The 21629-nt window shown below is 40.5% G+C and overlaps 1 protein-coding gene across 4 annotated transcripts in view; it reads left to right on the top strand.

Annotated features, from left to right (window-relative positions):
• The window catches only part of ap1m3 (adaptor related protein complex 1 subunit mu 3), a 114653-nt gene that overhangs the window by 31566 nt on the left and 61458 nt on the right, over positions 1–21629 (top strand). For all 4 annotated transcript variants that reach the window (XR_011521343.1, XR_011521344.1, XM_054752093.2 and 1 more), the window contains exons 5-7: positions 9939–10086; positions 11419–11545; positions 19155–19297. Coding sequence is in view for 2 of the 4 variants with exons in the window: in XM_054752093.2 (XP_054608068.1) it covers positions 9939–10086; positions 11419–11545; positions 19155–19297 (418 nt within the window). In the remaining 2 variants the exon portion in view is untranslated. The remainder of the gene's footprint in view (positions 1–9938; positions 10087–11418; positions 11546–19154; positions 19298–21629) is intronic.

Here is a 21629-nt window from a genome sequence, read left to right as displayed (position 1 = left end):
CTGTGTCAGCTTTGTTCTGCAGGAGCTGTTTAGCTGTGTCAGCTGTAGGCAGCGTTTAGCTTGTGGAAAGCTTTGGGTTAAAGAGGGTTCGCTTTCGTGATGACCTGTCTGAAGCTTTCTCTATAACTGAGTGCTGAACCTCACAGGATGTTGGAAGCTGGAAGTTGAAGTGCTGAATCACTGTAAGTGATTCTGTTTTAATATTCTCTTATTATGATTACTTGACAAATCAGAATTGGCCATGTGAGAAGAGTTTTACCAACAACCTCAGAAATCTTTCAGATACAGGATGCTCTGATTTGTGGTGGTAAGAACATATCTATGTGTCATAAGTTTAACTTAACTTTAATTTATCACTCTAATGAACCTTGTCATATCCAACATTCATTTAATCATATATATATATATATATATATATATATATATATATATATATACATATGTCATTTCAAACTTTGGTAATTCAAGCACAGATTAATCAACCGTATTAATTTAAGCACAGATTAATCAAAACATTTCATTTATATTATAATTATTATAATTGCCAATAAACAAATGTTTATTTAATGATTATTCAACTCATGATTTGTAGGAGTTCATCTTTTGCCCTGTGAAGCAAGCGGATAGATAGGGCCACTGCTTGGCAGAGAAGACCTTGAGGAAGGAACATGATGCAGACAATACGTTATCATGTGTTCAGAGCTGCAGAGAGGCTCTGAACTCCAGCTGATGGAATGCTGGATCCGGCAGATTAAAGGCAACACATGTAGACTCGTCTCCATATGGCCAGATACTGAAGAGGTCAAACTGTACATGAAAACTGACCATTTGTGGACGTTACAGTAACACCGGTCTCACTTTGATTTATTTTCAAAACATAACACATTTTTACCTTTTCATCAATTATTAATTTGTACTGTTTATTAACTTATTAATCTAACTTTTTTCCCCATCATGAACTTTCATATGTGATGTTCGTGGCCTAAATTAGGGGGGACTCCGCATATCTGTTTATATTAGTATTGGGGGGAATAAGTTGGACGATATCGGTTAAAAAAAAGCCAATATCGAGCATCCCTAATTTTAATGGCTGTCTATTTTGAAAAGTAGTGGCAGCTGGTTACAAACCTGGTCTGGAGTGAAATTTTCTCCCTTTTTAAAAAGTATCATATTCACTGAGCAACCATGTAATTCTTGTTCTTTTTGAAAGTCACTCTGGCTTGCAAATGCATGCTGAATGTAAAAGATTTCATTAGCTGCAGAAAGGAAACAGACGTGAAAATGATCGTGTGTGTGTGTGTGTGTGTGTGTGTGTGTGTGTGTGTGTGTGTGTGTGTGTGTGTGTTTCTGAATAGTACTGATAATTACCAGTCTCCTTTTGGTATTTAAACACAATGACACCATCAGCTGGTGAGTTAAGACTCTCACTATGAAAAGCCTGCCTCTTCTCCTCTCCAAGGAGACACACAGTCAACATCTCTCTGCTGTGCTCATGAGCACAATCACACACACACACACACACACACACACACACACACACACACACACACACACACACACACACATCCCAACAGACTGCAGACGCACACATTCTGTGTCTCTGAGGCTTATTTCAGTTCTCTAACCTTTCCATGAACAAACTACTATGCTTACCTGGTGTGTGTGTGTGTGTGTGTGCGTGCGTGCGTGCGTGTGTGGTTACAAGATGTGCAGATTTCACATGCATAAAAAGTTTTGGGTTTGTAAAACTCTACATGTGGGACTCATATTAGTTTTAGCAGCAAATCACATCATCATAGGTCACTTTCATTTGTAAGGTTATGAACGTACAATTATACCAAAGCAAAACCAGACTTGTGTGTGTTTCTGCTAATGTTATGCTAATCTGTCAGTGTGGTGCCAAACTTGCTTCCAAACCCCTTCATTAGCATTTCTGAGCAGAATCAGGGCAAAACAGAGAAAGCAGCAAAGCAACAAAACAAGCCAACCCGCCGCCTTTCATCTCCCAGACTCTCCCACATGTCAGCAGGCAGTCGAGACCCTGTAGGTGGGAAGAAGTGGGACAGAAAACAAGGAAAAATCTCTTGTTCTAATCTGTCAGTCAATCTCAAACTCATTTGTTTTGCTCTTTGTTTTGTTCTCAACGTTGAATGAGTTGTACGTTTGATGTGAAAACAAGACTTTTCAGTCAATGTTTGTGTCGTCTGCTTCATCGGCAGGATCTTACTGCCTTCCTGGGTCATGACTCTCAGCGCATGTTCATACATTTGAGTCAGTTTGGAGCTCCTGCAGCTGATTTTCATTATGACTATGGTTCCAATGGCAACAGAGAGCCATCACGCAAATTCGCTTTTCATTTTGGCTTCACGGGTCTTTTCATTTGGGTGCAGCTCATTGTTTAGTGGCCCGGCAGCAACTTAATTGTTTTGTTTTGCTCTCACTGTTCAGAGAGTTATTGTTCGGGCAGCCGACCAGATGTTTCCTACAGAAGTACATGGAAATCAAAACAAAGCTATAAATTAACACAGTTTATAGACAAAATAAAGTTGATATAGTTGAATTGTTTATTGAGGTGTATTTTTTCATTTAATGTTTAATTTTTTTTTGTCCAAAGGAAAATAGAAAAAAGATCTAAATAAAATCTGAAAACATCTAAATTCTATACAAAGCCCATTAATGAAAAGGATCAGATGGAGGAATACAGCTACTTTTTACAGAATAATAAATATCATCAGAAAACATTTTTAACTAATAAAATGTAGTCATCTGCAAAGATAACAGACAGAACTTTATCCACACATCACACTTACAACTTCTACCATTCCAACTTTCAGCAACAATGATGAATAAACAAGCTCAACAGTTGTTGGTGGTGGTCCCCGGCTACGATGGGGATCGTGCGTTCTCCGTTCTGGCTCAACGCTCTGGAACGAGTTACCATCGAGTGTTAGTCAGGTGCCATCGCTTCTGGTTTTTAAGTTCCGCTTGAAGACTCATTTTTATGTGATGGCGTTAGCCTTGATCTTTTATTGTTTTTCATCTCGTTTAACAAGTTTTTTTTAAATAGTTTCCTATTTTTTTCAACTTTCAATGTTTTTATGATTGTTTTCATTTTTCATCTTTCTTTTAATAATCCACAACACTAGATTTGTCGCGTGCGTTGTGATTGTGTTCAGCATCTTGGTCTGCTGATGAGCTCGTGGAAGGTGCTTTATAAATAAATCAATACAAGTGATCTAACAACTTATTTACTCCCAGCATCATTCGAGAAGTGCGATACTGTGTTTTGCATAGCTTTAATCCTGGCAGTGGACAGACTCAACATCATATATGACCTCAGACAGTGAACGGAATAAATGAGAGTGAATTTCTAACCCTTGAGCCACCATCGCCACATGTGAAAGTGGCCTAGGTCAGATCTGATAATGTTGTATTTGTACCGTTACACTCATAAAACAAATCAAACATGGGTTGCATGTAGGCAAAAACTTGAATATGATGGGTTTTTTTTATTGCTGTGGGAATGTAGCATTAAAGTCACTATGTCACCATGATCTGAGTCACCCAGGGCACGGGAATCCTATAGGCTCAAAAAGGCAACTGGACTTCTACACTGTCAAGCATGTTTTCACCCAGATTCAAGAACATAAACACCGTGGACCATCAGCATTAGTTTCAGCCCCAGTATGTAAGCACGCAGCAAGCACCCACCCATGAGGTGGTTTCATTAGTACCACCTCCCCACCAGGACTGTCTTTAAAGTAAAATTCTAGCTTGGTAATTTGGTTCTTGTACTGGTTCCTGCAGTGTGAACATTTGGGGTTAACGAAAACTGCCCTGGTTCCTGGAAAATGTTTTTCCTCAGAGGCGTATATATATCTTTTTTTAAACCTGAAGATCTTTCTCAGTTCAAACGGGAAATGTAACAAGTGTTGGAACTGTAGGGAGAACTTTATTAATGGAAGCTAGTTTGGAAATCCAGCTCCTGATCCTCTCTCCTGAGGGTCTTCACAGCCTTTGTTGTCCTAGTCGTCATGCAAGTTTTTTTGGTCACACTCCTCTGGGTGTGTATCCCGCCTGGGGATCAGATTCAGAGCTGTATTGTAAATTTTAGAGTTGAAACTTCAGACCCCTTCCCCTCTCAGTGTTGGTTTTTCCTTCTTTTTTCCTCTGGTTTCTCTCTTTTCTTCCTCTTCTAAACCACTAATCTGCTGTCTGAAATGGGAACATCCTGTCCACAAACGAGTGTCCCTTGTCTAAAATCTGCATCACACTGCGTGCTCCCATAGAATTTTATCCTTTTTATTGTGAGAATATTTAGTGTTTAGAAACTGGCCCCTTTTACATGCGTTTATCTCTCTACCATCTGTGAAGTATGTTCAGTTTTCATCATAAGTTGCCATGGTGATTCACTTCAGAGATAAGCCAACCAGCTCTGACACTGAAAACTCAAGAGTTGAACCAAAAGATACCTCCCTAAGCCACTAAATCCTGCTTTATAGTGCAGGCCCCAGGTGAGTGAGTGAGTGAGTGAGTGAGTGAGTGAGTGAGTGAGTGAGTGAGTGAGTGAGTGAGAGAGAGAGATGCAGCGAGCGCCGTTTGAATCACTTTTCTCTCTTTTTTTTGCACATCAGTCAGCGTTTGAAATTAATGGAGTTTATTTCAATCAGATCAAAAGCATCTGCATCAAGTCCTACTGTGAATGTAAGCCAAGTCTCTTCTGTAAGGTTAGGTAAAGGGCAGCTGCACCGGTTCAGAAGGACTGAAGTACCACGTGTCTTAGTGCAATCTGCCCTGCTTGATGCACACGTTGCTAATTAGCTAAGTAAAAACACACGGGTTATGTTTGTGTTTACGTGATACGTAAACACTGACCTGAAATGAATCTTCGAATGATTTGAATGGTTTGATTCATTAAATTCCTCAAATCATTTTTTACTGATTGGAAGCTTCGTTAAATGTGCGCACTAAGTCTGAACACATGTTACTGGCGCACTATGTGGTAACCTAGGTGCTGGAAGAAAACAAAGAAATCTGCAAAGACACAACCCATTGTCAAAGGCAGAAACAGTCCAAAGTTTGGGATCAAGACTTAAAACTACAAGCAGAATTGCTAATGCTAAGCTAGCATGTAGCAAGCTCAATGCTCACGATTAATCAGAGAAAATGTGATGGTTGTGAGCAGTGATGGGAATAACTCCGATTAAACTAACGGCGTTCATTTTTAGGTGACGGAATAATGTAATTAATTACTTTTCCCATTGTTGCAACGCCGTTACCGTTACCGTTACTGGGGACGGAAGGTCGTGCGTTACTGTGTGCTTGTCGAACGTTGAGCAACAGCGTGAGGCTTTCTGACCGCCACACTTCCGCTGCAGCCAGGGAGAGAGAGGTGTCGGTAACGCACTTACAAACACGATGATGATTGGCCGGGTGGGTGGAGACCCTCAGTGTTCTCACTGTCACCGCATGCTGTAGACACAACAGAGCAGTGATGGGAATAACGCCGTTTAAAATAACCGCGTTACTAAAAAAAAAAAAGTCCAGTAACGAGCAATCTAATTACCGTCTTCTTTTATCAAAACGTTATTTCTGTTACTGATAAGAAAACAAACGTGTGTTAAGCAGCGCGGTGTGTTTAAGCTGTCATCAGCTGATCAGGAGCTAAAGTGGCAGATGTTTTCATCCAAGCGCATCACGGCCCGTGAAGAACGAGGAAGACGTGATGAATAGTCTACGTCCTTCTTAGCGTGACAGCGGGACATCCCGAAGGTCCGCTCACCTGTTCAACGCTCAGACGTCCTGATCTTCTACCTTCCTAGATCATCCAGCTGTAACCTGTTTCTGATCGTGTCTTTAGTCCCGCTGTAACGCTGATGCTTCAGTCTCAAACGTCGTGGAGCTCAGGTGTTATTAGAACTACCTGTGTGTGTTTACCACCCAGCTTCAGCTCTTCTGTGTTTGGGTCTGACCCAAGTTAGTACATTTAAGTCCTCCATCAGATTTGTGCCTCTAGTGTCATTTTAAAGGATTTTTATTTATTTATTTAACCATTACTAGATTAGCAGCAACAGAAATGCTTCTAAAACACATAATTATGTGAAGCTGGAAAAATGAAAATACTGTGCAAAATTACATTTATTTCTGTAATTTAACTAGACTGAGAGACTATTTAAAGGCTCAGGAACCTTTACAGGTGTTTAGATTAGCAATTTTAAATTTGATCTGATTAGGGTCTTGTTAAATATATCACAGTGACCTTTTAATAGTCTAGATAAGTATAATGTTCCTGTTAGTAGTTCCTCCTGTTAAGTGCTTATTTATTTAAATTATTCAGGTTTATAAAAAAACATTTGGACATACATTTTATTATGTTCCAGTCATTAGTCATTTATATTTCACTATTGTAGTAATTTATATTAAATTAAGTAAGTTTAAGAGGGGAACCCATTTTTCTTGCATTCTTTAATGAAAAAAGTAAGTAGTTATTTTTCTTGGTAATTAGTTACTTTTATAATCTCGAAACTTGGTTAGCAACTGAGTTACTTTTTGACAAAGTAATTAGTAACTATAACTAATTACTTTTTTAAAGTAACTTTCCCAACACTGGTTGTGAGTGACTAAACTCTACAAGCGTAAGAAAAATCCCCACCATTCATCCTGTTTATTTGTGGATGCCTGCAGCAGTGTGGGGCAGAGCCGTAGCAGCTACCTGGAGTCTGGGTTGTTGCTACGAGTCTGCTTCACAAACTGTAGCAGGCTGTATGGCAAGCCCAGAGGTTTTCCTGGCTCAAATTGAGGCAGAGGTGGTACCATCCTGACCATGAGCCAGCACATGCATACTCTGTGCATTCAAATGCCTCACTTTTTTAAAGGCAAAATATTATAAAAGGCTCAATAATTTGCATTAGATTGGTGTTTAGTTCCCCCTTTCCCATCTGATATTTATAATTAAAAATATTTTAAATATTTGACGTACATTTCAGTAACATTTTAGGTTTGTATTAATTCATTCACTGCCAGCCGTTTCCTGATCACTAACGGCCTTCGCTGCCAGCGTTTCTCATCGTTTTTACTGTTTTTTTAAGAGTCACAGAACGTTGCGTGCTAGCATGATGTCGATGCCAAAACAACCAAAACAAAGAGGAGACTCACCTCTTACATCAGGAAGAAGCCGTGTGTTTCGAGCGTTATCCGTTCTTTCATAATCTGTTGTCAAATTGTGATCGGCAGACGCTTTTCCGGTTCGCCCCTCACTTTTTTTACAGGAACGGCCCAAAACGATCTCCTAACGCATTGATGTGTTGCTTCCTGATCATGTGATCTGTGACGTATGCGGATGAAGATCGGCTTCAGGGCTGAGATGTTTGTTCTCTCAGCGCGGGGGCTCGTTCCGATGCTCAAACAGTAAAAAAATGCAAATGATGACTTTAGTCGTCAATGGCAGTGAATGAGTTAACAACACTCATCTTAGTCAAAATAGCACTTAAATATATCCAGTAAAATATAATGCATTTCATTAACATGCATTTGTATTGGAAATGGTAATAACATTTAATTTCTGCTGCTAACAATGTAATGGTGGCATGTCTATTTAGTTAGGGTCGGGGGAGGGGGGTTCTGTTTTGCCTTGGCCCCCAAAATGCTTTGGAACGGCCCTGGGTGTGTGACTGAGTTTTGAAGGTGATCTGAATTGTATCAAATGTATAAATATTACGTGTATAACTTGTTGTTTTATACAGGTAAAAACGTGTAGTGGAGACAAATCTACCTACATTTTACTTTTCAACAACTTTGCTTTGTTTTCTTGTTTTTATTTAACCATTTTTCTGTCCTGTCTTCTCTCATCTTCCTGCATCTCCTCTAAACTCTCCAGAAAAACTGCTGCCTGGATTTTTACTTTTTCACCTCATCTGTTACTTTTGAGCAGATCAAAGGGATCTCCTGACCACAAAGCGGAGAGCGCGTTTCGATGCTGCGTCAGTGAGGTGAAATCACCGTAGTACACGATGAGCTGAGCTTGTCAGGAACGATTAAAAGACAAAGTACCAGAGGATATAAAGACATATGAACAATCATGTGTTAATAATAATGTTTTGTTGCGCCACCTTGAGAATGTATCGTGCGCCGGACGCAGCAGGCGCACCAACGATCAGCGATCCTGCATCCTCTCCGCTCAACGGAATCCCGCTACGCTGAGAGTCCATAAATATTGTAATATAGGCAGAAACTGGATCTTTCCCTGAAAGATATCTAGCCCCCATAATTCGATCCCTGCTCCTGGATGAAAAACCGGACATTTTGATCAATGTAGGAAACCAGAGTGAAATCAGGCTGGGGCGGCACAAAAATATCTGGAGGCGGCGGCCGCCATGCAAATTTGAACGCAGGAAAAACCCCTGAAGCCATTGCAGCTTGTAACACACAAACGCTTCTATATCTGATTCAATTTAGACTAGATTAAGCTGCCAACCTGTGCATAATAAAATAGATGTGCCACTGTTTCATTACCAGTAGAAATAAAATTTTATTAGCATTTCCAGCAGCTTACCACTGAATATGTTGAGGAAATAATGACATTGTATTGATCATATATGGATATATATAGATATGTTATTTTGACTAGGATGAGTTATATTAATGCAAACCTAAAATGTTAATGAAATGAAAGTCAAATTTAGTTCAATAAAACATTAACTAGAAATATCAGCTGGGAAAGAGGAAACTAGACAACACCAGTTTAATGCATATTGTTTTATCGTTTAGCTGTTTTAATTTCAGATTTTTAGCAGCAAACCAGTCTTGTTTCACTTGAAACTTCGTCAAATAGAATACTCGATTAATCGACGGGGATTCGAAAGAATAGTCGAATACTAAAATATTCTATAGCTGCAGCCCTAATAACAAGTTTTTATGCATTTTACAGTCTTCGTACACAAAAAAAGGATGTAACGCTGCTGTGTATTAGCTTGTAGAATATTAAGGATAAATTAATAACAGAACCTTTAAAGTAAGGCAGTGAGAGGTGAGCAACGGCGGCAGGCAGGTGTACAGTGACAACAGATCAGGTCACGTGATGTTTATCTTAAGTTGAGCTGCTTTATTTATTTAATTATTTATTTATTTATTTTAAATCTCATGACACCTCATTTTTTCCTCCGGGGAATTAACTCGGGTAGCACGGATTGCAGCTGTTGGAAAAAAAAAAACAATTGAATCCAAAACAGACGAGGAACATTTTTGACACGAACAAGTCAGCTTCTCTGTCCTCTTGGAAACAGCGTTCTCTCTTTCACAAATGAGGTTAAACAGACAGGGATTGTTAACATGCATCGGTGATTGCCACCTGATTTTGTTTTTGAACAGAAAGATGCAAAGTTGCACATTAATTAAAGTTCTTTCTTGTGCTATTTTCTCCTTAATAAACAGATTAAAGCCATAACGTTAATCAGCTCTTTAGTATTTCTTCATGCATCACTGCTTCTGAGAGAACTTTTTCATTTGCCGAAGCTGTGCTTTATAGTCACACAAACGCACCTGCTGCATTATTGTCAGGGACCACAATAGCTATGTAAATCTCTGTTTTCCAATTATGCCCATGAACGGTTTTCCTGCTTAATAAAAACAAAGCTGCTTTAAGTCTTTTACTCCAGGGTAACTCGTTTACTTCAGAACAAGAGGTGGGAAAGTAGAACATGTTGTTGTTAACAATAACTGAGTTCACACTGGCCCTAAATGTAATATTCTACTTTATTGTTGCAGCTGTTTGTGTTATAAAGTTTGGATATCTGGTCTCTGAGCTTCTGAATGTGCGCCTCGGTCATTATTCTCTGCTGTGCTTCTGGTTTTTCAGGTGTTGCTCAGCAGGATTACAGAGTGACATTGAACATAGCTGGAGCTTTTTAATACCTTCTCCCCTTCTTATTCGTCTCTTTCAGGTACATCACCCAGCAGGGCCATAAACTAGAGGTGGGGGCACCTCGACCGCCCGCCACCGTTACCAACGCCGTGTCTTGGCGGTCAGAAGGCATCAAGTACAGGAAGAATGAAGTTTTTATGGATGTTATAGAGTCTGTAAATCTTCTGGTGAGGACAGTGACGAGAACAAACGATAGAAATATGTGTTATATAGCTAAGAGGGTGTATGTAAATGAAAATAATCTGTTAATCCCTGACTTATTTTCACTCATCTGCACATTTTCCCATCTTTCTTTGAAATAACTTCTGAGGAAACGTCTTTTACCACCCATTCTATTTTATGTTTTCATTGTTTCATAAGGAGTGACTTGGTCTGAGTGGCTTTACGTGTGTGTGAATGGATGAATGGAGTCCTCTGACTCTAATGGGCCATTCCCATCTGTACCGGGTCGGCCCGGGTTGGGTAACCCCATGAAATCTGCTTCAGCTGGCTACTTAAATTACTGGTGACACCACTGGGATTTGAACAATAGTCAGCACATGGAAAAACTGAGGTGGGAGGCAGGCACCTTTACCACTGGACTACCATAGCCAACATAGCCAATGGTCAGCCAAAGACATTGTCGCAGGCACGTTTTGTCGAAGTGGGTGTGGGCGGAGCTTCACAGAAACAAAGCGTTTTATTTCCAGATATAAATTTCGACTGAAAATATTTCATATTTAAGATAAATGGTTTCTCAATGGTGCCAGTGGTAATATTTCATCATGTACTATGCTTACCTTTGCTCTCAAAGGTTTAAAATAGCATGATATGGAGCCTTTAAGGTGGAATTACTGTCACACTAAAATAGATTTGTCTCATAAAACCACCAAATAGTTCCCGAGCGCAGCCAGTGCTGCAGCTCACGCGTCCCCACAGGGATGGGTCAAATCCGGAGGTGGAATTTCACCAGTGTGAGACTTGAACTTTGACTTTAAAAGAATAACCTAAATTACAAAATAGTAATAAAAATAGTGTTTTTGATAGCAATGATTGCCTATTTTACAATAATTACATTTCATCCGCCCTGAAGCTTAATACACACACTGAAATTGAATAATACATTGTTTGGGTTGCAGAAAACACTGAGTATAAAGGTATTTCATGGTTTCTTCATGTTCAGAAATTCCCTCCAGCACCACGTTTATTGCACAGCTGCAAGTTTTTACCCATCAAGTTGAAATTAATGACGTGAAGGTATTTAACCACTGTTGCGTAGCTATACTTTCCACTTCCTTTTATGTGACCAGGGACTTTTAAATAGGGTTCTGCTTGCTTATTGGCTAAAAGAGTCTTTTGTTGGAAATTCCAGTGAAAAACAAGAGAATGCAAAGGACAAAACGGGTAATAAAAACACTAAAAAGCAAAGTAAAGTTTATGAACTTTAAAAAAATGGCCGTGAAACACTTTTTAAACAAATTGTTTATTAAGCTGTTGTGTTTATGTCTTCTGTCCTGCAGGTTAGTGCCAATGGGAGCGTCCTGCGCAGTGAAATAGTGGGTAGCATCAAGCTCAAAGTGGTCCTGTCAGGAATGCCAGAACTACGGCTCGGCCTCAATGACAAAGTGTTATTTGAGATCACAGGCAGTAAGTAGCACTCACGTTCAGTGCACACATTCACTCATACATCTTAGAGCATTTATACCTTCACAATGAAAATGAGGAACATTACATTTCAAAGGTTTTTGGTGAGACTATATAAACTTCTGAGGCTTCTCAGAAGAGCTGAGCTGAAAGGCAGAGCTTTCCGTTAACTCCTCACTAGACCTGTGACCTGACTTTGGATCGGGGGCAGAAGCTGGATGGAAGGGTTACAGACTTAGAAATATATATTTTTTTCCTTTGTCATTTTAAAATACCATCAAACTACACGATTTAAAGGTGGGATAGGAGTTCCAGAAAAGGCTTCCAGATCTGAGGAAAGTTAATGCCCAAAGGTTCAGTTAGACTTTGTTGACTGTTGTTTGCACCTTTTTTGCCATAATTTCTGACATAACGCATCTACATAATTGTAATTTAGTATGCTAGCTGATGCTGTGTGGCATTTTTATGGTTGAAACAAGGTCGTTTTAGCTTTATTCTTTTATTAATAACTTCAAAATCACAGCAGCTCAGTGCTGCCAACAATATGGGAAAACCCACAAAGAAAAGGTCAGAACTTCAACAACCTGAATCGAACCTCCTTCTGAACACTCTCTCTGCTTGTCCAAACCCCACCACCACCACACACACACTTTGCCAAGATAACAGACTGGCGGACAGCTCTACCAGCCGACAGAGCACAGGCTGCGTTTACAAGTAACAAGTTCGTCACCTAAAGATTTCTCACCGAGAACAGAACCAGACTAAACAAAATATCTAAAACTTTTTGCAAAGAGAACATTACACTAGCTGGCCCATCTCTGTCTTCACTTCCTGTTTAGAACCTGAGATTTTTGCACATAGGGTATAGGGTTTCCCCCAGAAAATGAGTTAAGCCTTGGGGGGGGGGGGGGGGGGGGTACGCTCCATCCCGCAGCTCTCCTCTGTGAGAGCGGGGGTGGGGGTGAGGGGGGTAGCACACGTTCCGCTGCTGTTTCTCACCAGTGTCAGCTGATGGAGGGCTCTAATTTCGTTGCGCCGTTTGTGTCAGCGGACACGGTAGTGTCGGGGAGGGGGCGGGGCATGACGCTTAGCTTGGCGAGTGGCCAAGCAAAGCCTGGCGGCCCGCCAGGCTTATAAAGCGCTGGGGGAAACCCTGGTGCAGTATGTGCAATCAGGGGAGAGATGTTCAGAGGGCAGTTTGATGGATGGATCAGGATCCAATCATTAAGAACAGGGTGTTCACAATGATTGGATCAGGTTTATTATTATTATTATTATTATTTTTGTACAGGTCAGAAGTAGTTAAAATTACGTTTAAAGTTTGATTTATTGGTTGCCATGGGGATGTGAAGATAATTTCAAGCAATATGGCAAGAAATGCTCCAGAAAAACATCACCTACTGCACCTCTAGTATTGATTAACTCTACATTGATACAAAATATTATTCACAGATATTATTTTTAAAGTAATATTATTTATAATATTGTCATTTTATTAGCTACATCTGAAGCACCATTTGGAATAATCTTACGTGAAACCATGGCAACAACACTCCAATAAAATCCAAACATAACAAATCAAAACTATTCAGACACAGTTGCACAGGTTATAATTTTACAACATTTTACACATTTCCCTGAAATATCACAGCTAGATTTCGCTTCAAACACCCAGACTTTAGTGTGACTGATATAAATTGGTCTTAAGCTGTCAAATGTGCTTTGAAAATGTTAGAACTTTTGAATAAAAATGACATGCTGGGTTATTTCAAAGCTGCTCACACTCACCTTGAACTCACCCTCACACCTCATCTCTTTCTGTCTGATTCCCACGTGTAGCTATTATCTGTCCTCCACTCCTCCCTCTGTGCCAACTTTTTTTTCTTTTATTGTTTCTCACAGCTAAATCTCCTCTCTCCCATCCCTGCACCCCCCCCCCCCTTTCCATCTCCTCTTCCTCGTCCCTTTGGCCTACATTTCCTCAGCCCTTCCTGTTCCTCACTGAAGAGGAAAGACTCCATCACTGTCTAGCCTCTTTGCCTCTGAGTTAATCCTCTCCTCAGGCAACAGCCCTGCAGATGAAAGGTGAAGGTCTGTGGCTACTGTTTGCAGGACCCCCCCCCCCACACACACACACACACACACACACACACACATCCCAGCAGTGTGTAAGATTGTGGGAAATAACACATCTCCATAAACACTGATCGGGAATAGCGATCAAACGTTTTTTTCCCCACTGAATATTAATACTAGTCTCCATTTTTTCATCTTGGGTTGTGTTTGGTTGATTTGTTTAAATAAATATTTTACATTTATGATGTGTACTATTTATCTCTTGAAGTTTCAACCAAAGTATGAGAAGAAAAGTCATGTAATGCTGCCCTCTAGTGGATGAAACACAGAAATGGGGTGGGGGGAACAGTCAAGTTGCATGTAAAGCAGTGGAACGGATAATAATTCAGATCTTTTTCAATTAATAACAATAACCTCAAAGGTTAGGGCGGGCACTGTGGTGTTTAAGGTGTGAAATGGCTCCTCCCAAGTAACACTTGATTTTAGGATGACTAAAAATGTATATTTTTTCTTAGTTTTTCAGGTATTTAATTATGAATTTATTATTTCTTATTATACATTTTGTTGTTGTTGAATATTTTGTCATTTGTTTCCCATCTTTTTGATAAAATATGATCAACTGCGGGCTGCACAGTGGTTAGAGCTGTTGCCTTGCAGCAAGAAGGTCCTGGGTTCGCTTCCCGGCCTGGGATCTTTCTGCATGGAGTTAGCATGTTCTCCCTGTGCATGTGTGGGTTCTCTCCGGGTACTCCGGCTTCCTCCCACAGTCCAAAAACATGACTGTTAGGTTAACTGGTCTGTCTAAATTGTCCTTAGCTGTGTGTGCATGATTGTTTATCCTGTGTGTCTCTGTGTTGCCCTGTGATGGACTGGCTCTCTGTCCATGGTGTACCCCGCCTGATTGCCCATTGACCGCTGGAGATAGGCGCCAGCCCCCCCTGTTACAGACAGAAATGGATACATGTTCCTAAAGGGCCTTTGCCTAACAAGGACTTTCTTTTCACATATATTATCTTAACCTGACCTCATCCAGTTACTACTTAAGGAGCGGTATTTACTTCACACACAAACACACACCAAACCCAAATCAATAGAGGAGCGTTCAAGTTCCCCCACATCTTCAGCAAGAGGCGATGCATAAACCTCTGCACGTAGCCAGACTCGAGAGGACAATGAAGAAGGAAGTAGCATGCATAAATATGCACACACACTTCCACGCTGTCTGTGTGACAGGGCTCTGCTGGTCCAGGACTGCATTCAGAGCAGGTAAAGCAGGTTTTAGCTGACTGTTGAATAGGAGGATTTAGCCGAGGGCTCACAGTCACTACAACCATTTTCCACCACTCAGCACCCTCTATTAACCAAGGTGAGGGGGTGAACAGGGGACTTTGTGCTGCAGACCCCAGATGGAGACGCAAAACTGGTTGGCTTTTACAACTTCCAGCCGTGAACTCCTTCACTCAGCCTGGAGGAGAATAATATTTTCTAAAAGTTTTAGAAAGATGAGTCGATTTTAAATCTTTCACAATTTAAGAGGTGTTATTAAACAAAATTAATGGTGAGATTGTTCAGTATTAAAGGTGTGGGACACTGAAAAATCACTTTTTAAATCTTATTCCTGATTATAATCGGCCACTTTGAGTTTAGCATGCAGGCTGAACATGAAAATGTCTCCTGCACCTATCTCCTGCATTAGATTCTGATAGAAAACAGACGGTGAAAGTCTAGGATTTGAAAATCTTGACAGATCTACGTCACACTGTCACTGAACATTATGGACTCACCCATCTTGACTCACGATGGGGAAGGCTGTTGGTAGGATTAGCGTCCAGGAAACTGCAGATAACGTCTCGGCTAATAGAAGCTAACTGTTAGCATTAGCAACTCCACAACACAGCAGAACTCCTTCAGGCTTGTGTTATTTATATCAGTGTTGCAGCACAAACGGAGTCAGCCAATGGAGTTTGCCGATCAGAGGTGAGATGTACAAAAATCAGAAAATAATAGGGATGAGCCGGATAAAACATTTTTGACGAGTACTTGCATGAAATGAGTAAAACTCGTAAATATCTGTAATCATGCTGAAGGAAAATCCTCATTGGGTAACTGAATGTCTTCACGCTCTGTGATTGGCCAGTCACATAGAGCGCCCGCCCCTCCCTACACACAAAACTCTCTAGCCGGTCGGGAGCGCAGTCCGTCCGGCTCATCCACGCACACACACAGACAGTAACGGATCTCGCTGTGATTGCTTCACTGTTGCTCACGTTTCTTCAGTTTTCCCTAGGTTTTCTTCAGCTCGCCTCTTTTTCGGTTGAATAATTAAAGTTACTTTTTTCGTAACTTACCTGGTGCATTTGACAAGACAGAGCTGACGTGCTGCATCAGTCACTCACTACCTCCGCTCCGGTCGGTTTTTTTTTAACTCCATCTCTCTCCCTCTCACCCTCTCTATCTCTCTCAGACACACACACCTCAATCAACATTGTTTTGTTTAACTTTGTGTGTGGCAAAATGCCAAGAACATTAAGAAAAAAATCAGTTTAATCAAATTAAAATTAAAAAATATACATAAAGTTTTATCTGGTTCTAGCATTTCATATTTCCTAGTTCCTACTGCATGAGTTCAGATGTATTAATCCATGCACTTAAATATTAAAGTTCTGGTTTTATTGAAACACTTGTTCTGTAATAGTTCCTTTACTATTGTGATCAAAAATATTAAATCTCTATTCTGAGGCTGCTCTGTAAATAGTTTTCAAATAAACAATACACATATCAACTTCTGATCAATCCATATCAATTTCAGACTTAAAATAATATATTGATGTAAACCACGCCCACTTCCGGTTAAATCATGCCCACTTCCGGGTTATACCACGCCCATTCCGAGTACAGATACAGATAATTTAGTTGGTTGAACAGATACAGATAGCGGTGTACTCGCTCATCCCTAGAAAATAACACTCCAAATCCTGTCACCTGAATTTTTTTTATTACAGGAAATCTGTGCAAAAAGGGTAGGCAGCTTCAGCTTACACCCTTTGTTTTTTTTTTTTGCGATGTTTGTGTTATCTGTTTCCTACTTTTAAAAGAAACCCAGGTTACAAAACTTTGTGGTTCTTAAAAGATAAATGTTAGTTTCAGTTATATTAAAGTGGTGTAAAAAACTTTCTTAATGTCTTCATTTTTATAAAATTTGCAAAAATAGTTTAACTCGTAGGGCGCCATTGTTGTTTGCGCCGCAATGCACTCTGGGTAAGGACGTCATATGGTTGTACCTTGGTTGCACCGGCCGGCTTTGGGACCCTGTAGTGACTGTTCAGCGACATCAACATGTCATCTGTTCAGCCTTTTCAATTTGAACCAGAGCGAAACATTAATGATGACATCACTGACCATGTTTCACAAAACGAGCATCAAAATGAAGAGCAAGAAGGGCGGGATGAAGCGAGAGCAGGACAAAGCCGGTGGTGCGTGTGCGGCAAATGTGTCTCCATGGTAACCGAGAGGGAGAATGTTTGTTGTCAAGAGCTCACATTTTTGTCAGCAGAAGTTAACGGTGAGCTATCGTGTGATCAAACATATTCACTTATGAATGATTTAGGAGAATATTAGCAGAGCTGTCGTGTGCTCTATAGATGATTAGGATATTCAGTGAAACGACTTTAATCATTTTTGCAGATGTTATATATTTGGAGAACACTGTGTTGCTGCACTTTGTGCTTGTTTTACTGACGGGAGAGGTGAACGTTCAGCTTCATCCATGACGAGTGGCGTGTCCGATGGTTCGCTGAACGTGGCAGAAGCGGCAGCTGCAGGAGCGGGTTGTCGGCTCAGGAGGGCGTCCAGCGTCTCTCGTCTCTCCGAGGGCGTTTAGGCTCCTTGTGTGGGAAAATGGTTGGTAAAGCATTTAGTTTCCGCCTTCTCTCATACCCAACTGCTCCGGCGAGCTCTTTAAGTAGTCGTGGTCGACTAAAAGCCTCAAACGCATCAGGAGAAAAATGTCGGGAACACAGCCGCGGATCTTTGGGAAGTTGTGTCCGTCCACAGGCATCTTCCCACTGCTTTCTCCTCTTCTTGCCAGTGGGAAAGCTGTGTAAACTCACATCACTCCCCTTGTTGCCCTCTGACTGGAAATTACATCCAAAAGCAGCACAATGCGGCATTTTACTTCATTATTAATACGGTGAGTGCGTAAAGAAACACTAACGCCAATAGCTGTTCTTCCAAGAGCAACCAATATACGTCATTGCCCCCAGAGTGCATTGCATGTGGAAAAGATGGCGTCCCACATATGTCAAATAATGTACTAAATATTATAGTTTGGTACAGCAGAAAATTTGTGGCTTATTAGGGCATCCATGTCCTCATAGCCGGAGTTCCTTTTAAAAATGACCAAATAAATGACAAAACTTAATTATTTTTCAACATGTAAATGTTTTTGTTTAAACGTCTGAGTGAAATACATTCCTGCAAGCACTCCTGGGTCTTTTTCTATTGACTGCATGATGAAAATTAGGGATGTCCGATTGTTTCTGCCCACCAAATCTTATTAGCCAATATTGACATTAAAATGCATCAGTATTAGTCTTTTACCCCCTTAATGACAAAATCTACTTCTCTTCTCATTTAAAATATCAAAACACATCAGATCTGAAGTTTAGGTTTTAAGATATTTTTGTTTATTTGGCACAACTTGTGAAGAAGTAGGAATTTAGGCTCTATCATCCGGCATTGATAAGAATGCTTATGTCGAACATCGCTAAAGAAGATGCTTGATTTGATTTGGTACAGCAAAGGGATTATAGATGTGTATATTAGACATTTTGGTGATAAGCTCATAGAACCCAGGCAGAGATGGTTTGGACACGTAGAAAGGAGCAAGACCAAGAAGAGCTTTATGGATGCAGTGAAAAAGGACATGAAGCTAACTGGTGGAAGAGTAGAAGATCAGGTTAGATGCAGCCAGATGATTCGCTGTAATGACCCATAAATGGAGATGCTAAATTTTCACTGTGATTGGCGGAAAACCCCATGAAACAGTAATCTAATTGTAGTGTTTGATAGAAACGTTATCTAAAAACCTTGTATGAGTAGAGAGGGTTTGTTGTTTTGTTTTTTGCTGCTCAGGGTGATCCTACGGTACTCATTAATTTGATTCCATGGGTGTTGGTGCAGGTGTGACTGTTTGTGATGCAGCTGATTGGGCTCCAGTGGGGAGGCGATGATGACAGCGGGTATTGAGGGCAAAGCGTCTGAACGCTCGTGTGTGGAAGCAAAGTAATTGTTCAACGGGGGACAAGAGGAGGGTGAAATAGATGCGGTTGCACTATTTTTGTAGGGGGTGTGTGTGTGTGATTGTGTGTGTGTGTGTGTGTGTTTGTTAGTCATTATTACCTTGACCTTGATTTCCCCCAAGGCTGCATTAAAGCCTCTTAATCTTTGTGTGTGTGTGTGTGTGTGTGTGCGTGCGCGTGCGTGTGCGTGTGTGTGTGTGTGCGTGCGTGCGTGCGTGCGTGTGTGTGTGTGTCAGGAGAGAAGAGCAAAACGGTGGAGCTGGAGGATGTGAAGTTTCATCAGTGTGTCCGCCTGTCACGCTTCGAGAACGATCGCACCATCTCTTTCATCCCCCCCGATGGCGAGAGCGAGCTCATGTCGTACCGCCTCAACACAACCGTGAGTGGGACGCACAAACACATCCCAACTCACATGGGGCCAAGGAGACATGAATTATTCACCTCACACTGCCTCGAACACCTGCAACACAAACTCAAATGTTTCCATCTAAAAGATATTTGTCATTTTCCTTCACTTTACTCAACCCTGTGTTTAAGTTTATTCAAAAAGCTCTAAATCACAGCTAGAGGGCGCTGTATGGCTTAAAAAAACATCCAACTGACTTTTTTTGGTGTGCTGTTTTTGTTTGTTTGGAGTAACCCGTTTGCTGTTGTTTATTTCTGCTGTTATTTAACTGGTTGATCCGTACTTCACACTGAAAAGCACCCAGAGGCTCCTTCACTGGTAGTGAGACTTGTATTTAAAAGGACTGCAGCCCACTGCCCACAATACGTCTCTTTCTCAACAGTGATGGGAATAACGCTGTTTAAAATAATGGCATTACTAAAGGTGTTCTTTTTTTAGGTAACGGAATAATGTAATTAATTACCTTTCCCACTGTCGCAACGCCGTTACCGTTACTGGGGACAGAAGGTTGTGCGTTACTGTGTGCTTGTCGAACGTTGAGCAACAGCGTGAGGCTTTCTGACCGCCACACTTCCGCTGCAGCCTGGGAGAGAGAGGTGTCGGTAACGCACTTACAAACACGATGATGATTGGCCGGGTGGGCGGAGACCCTCACTGTCTCAGTCACTGCCTGCTGTAGACACAACAGAGCAGTGATGGGAATAACGCTGTTTAAAATAACCGTGTTAATAAAAAAAAATTATTTCAGTAACGAGCAAACTAATTAATTACCGTCTTCTTTTATCAAAACGTTGTTTCTGTTACTGATAAGGAAATGCGTGCGTTAAGCAGCGCGGTGTGTTGAAGCTGTCATCAGCTGATCAGGAGCTAAAGAGGTAGATGTTTTCATCCAAGAGCATCACGACCCATGAAGAACGAGGAAGACGTGATGATTAGTCTACGGCTGCAGGTGTGGATCTGCAGCCGTGCCCTTCTTAGCGTGACGGCGGGACGTCCTGAAGGTCCGCTCACCTGTTCACCGCTCAGACGTCCTGATCTTCTACCTTCCTAGATCATCCAGCTGTAAACTGTTTCTGATCATGTGTTTAGTCCTGCTGTAACACTGATGCATCAGTCTCAGACGTCATGGAGCTCAGGTGTTATTAGAACTACCTGTGTGTGTTTACCACCCAGCTTCAGCTCTTCTGTGGTTGGGTCTGACCCAAGTTAGTAAATGTAAGCCCTCCATCAGGCTTGTGCCTCTTCTAGTGTCATTTTAAATGATTTTATTTACTTATTTAACCATCACTAGATTACCAGCAACAGAAATGCTACTAAAACACACAATTATGTGAAGCTGGACAAATTAAAATATTGTGCAAATTTACATTAATTTCTGTAATTTAACTAGACTGAGAGACCATTTAAAGGCTCGAGAACCTTTACAGGTGTTTATATTTGCAATTTTAAATTGTAGCTGATTGGGGTCTTGTTAAATATCTCACAATGACCTTTTAATAGTCTAGATTAGTGTCATGTTCCTATTAGTAGTTCCTCCTGTTAAGTGCTTATTTATTTAAATTATTCAGGTTGATAAAAAACATTTTGGCATACATTTTATTATGTTCCAGTCATTAGACATTTATATTTCACAATTGTAGTAATTTATAGTAAATTAAGTTCAATTAACCCATTTTTCTTGCATTCTTTAATGAAAAAAGTAACTAAGTAGTTATTTTTCTTGGTAATTAGTTACTTTTATAATCTCGTAACTCAGTTAGCAACTGAGTTACTTTTTGACAAAGTAATTAGTAACTATAACTAATTACTTTTTAAAAGTAACTTTCCCAACACTGTTTCTCAATACTGATTCCTGTTATCTACCATAATATAATTCAATTCAAAAATACTTTATTAATCCCAGAGGGAAATTAGAGAAATATGTACTCAGCTGTCTCTTTTGTTTCAGTTATGCTCTGAGTTTAAGATATGCACTTTCATTACTAAGTATCATTAAGTCTGTGATCAGTTTCCTGCACAGGCAGGAATCACAGGTCGGACTAGACTCTCGTGCTGTATAAAACTGATGTGTCCCACTTAATATTTTAAAATTGTTTGTTGTATCTACAAAAAAAATAAACTCTTCTTTGGGGTTTTATTTTCTAATGAAAATGAAAAATCCCACACATCAATTTAAAACACATTCCTCCCAATCCTCCTGATTCGTTTGCATTAAGGCCTTGTAGTCTGTTGGAAATGGATGTCATTTGCACATTCATTTGACTACACACTCGGCTAGTTGCAGTGCATTGATGTGCAGTGCTCA

Source organism: Nothobranchius furzeri, chromosome 8, assembly GCF_043380555.1.
Source record: "Nothobranchius furzeri strain GRZ-AD chromosome 8, NfurGRZ-RIMD1, whole genome shotgun sequence".
In the NCBI taxonomy this organism is placed as follows: domain Eukaryota; kingdom Metazoa; phylum Chordata; class Actinopteri; order Cyprinodontiformes; family Nothobranchiidae; genus Nothobranchius; species Nothobranchius furzeri.
Note: the sequence above shows the minus strand (reverse complement) of the source record. Positions and strands in the feature narration are given on the sequence as shown.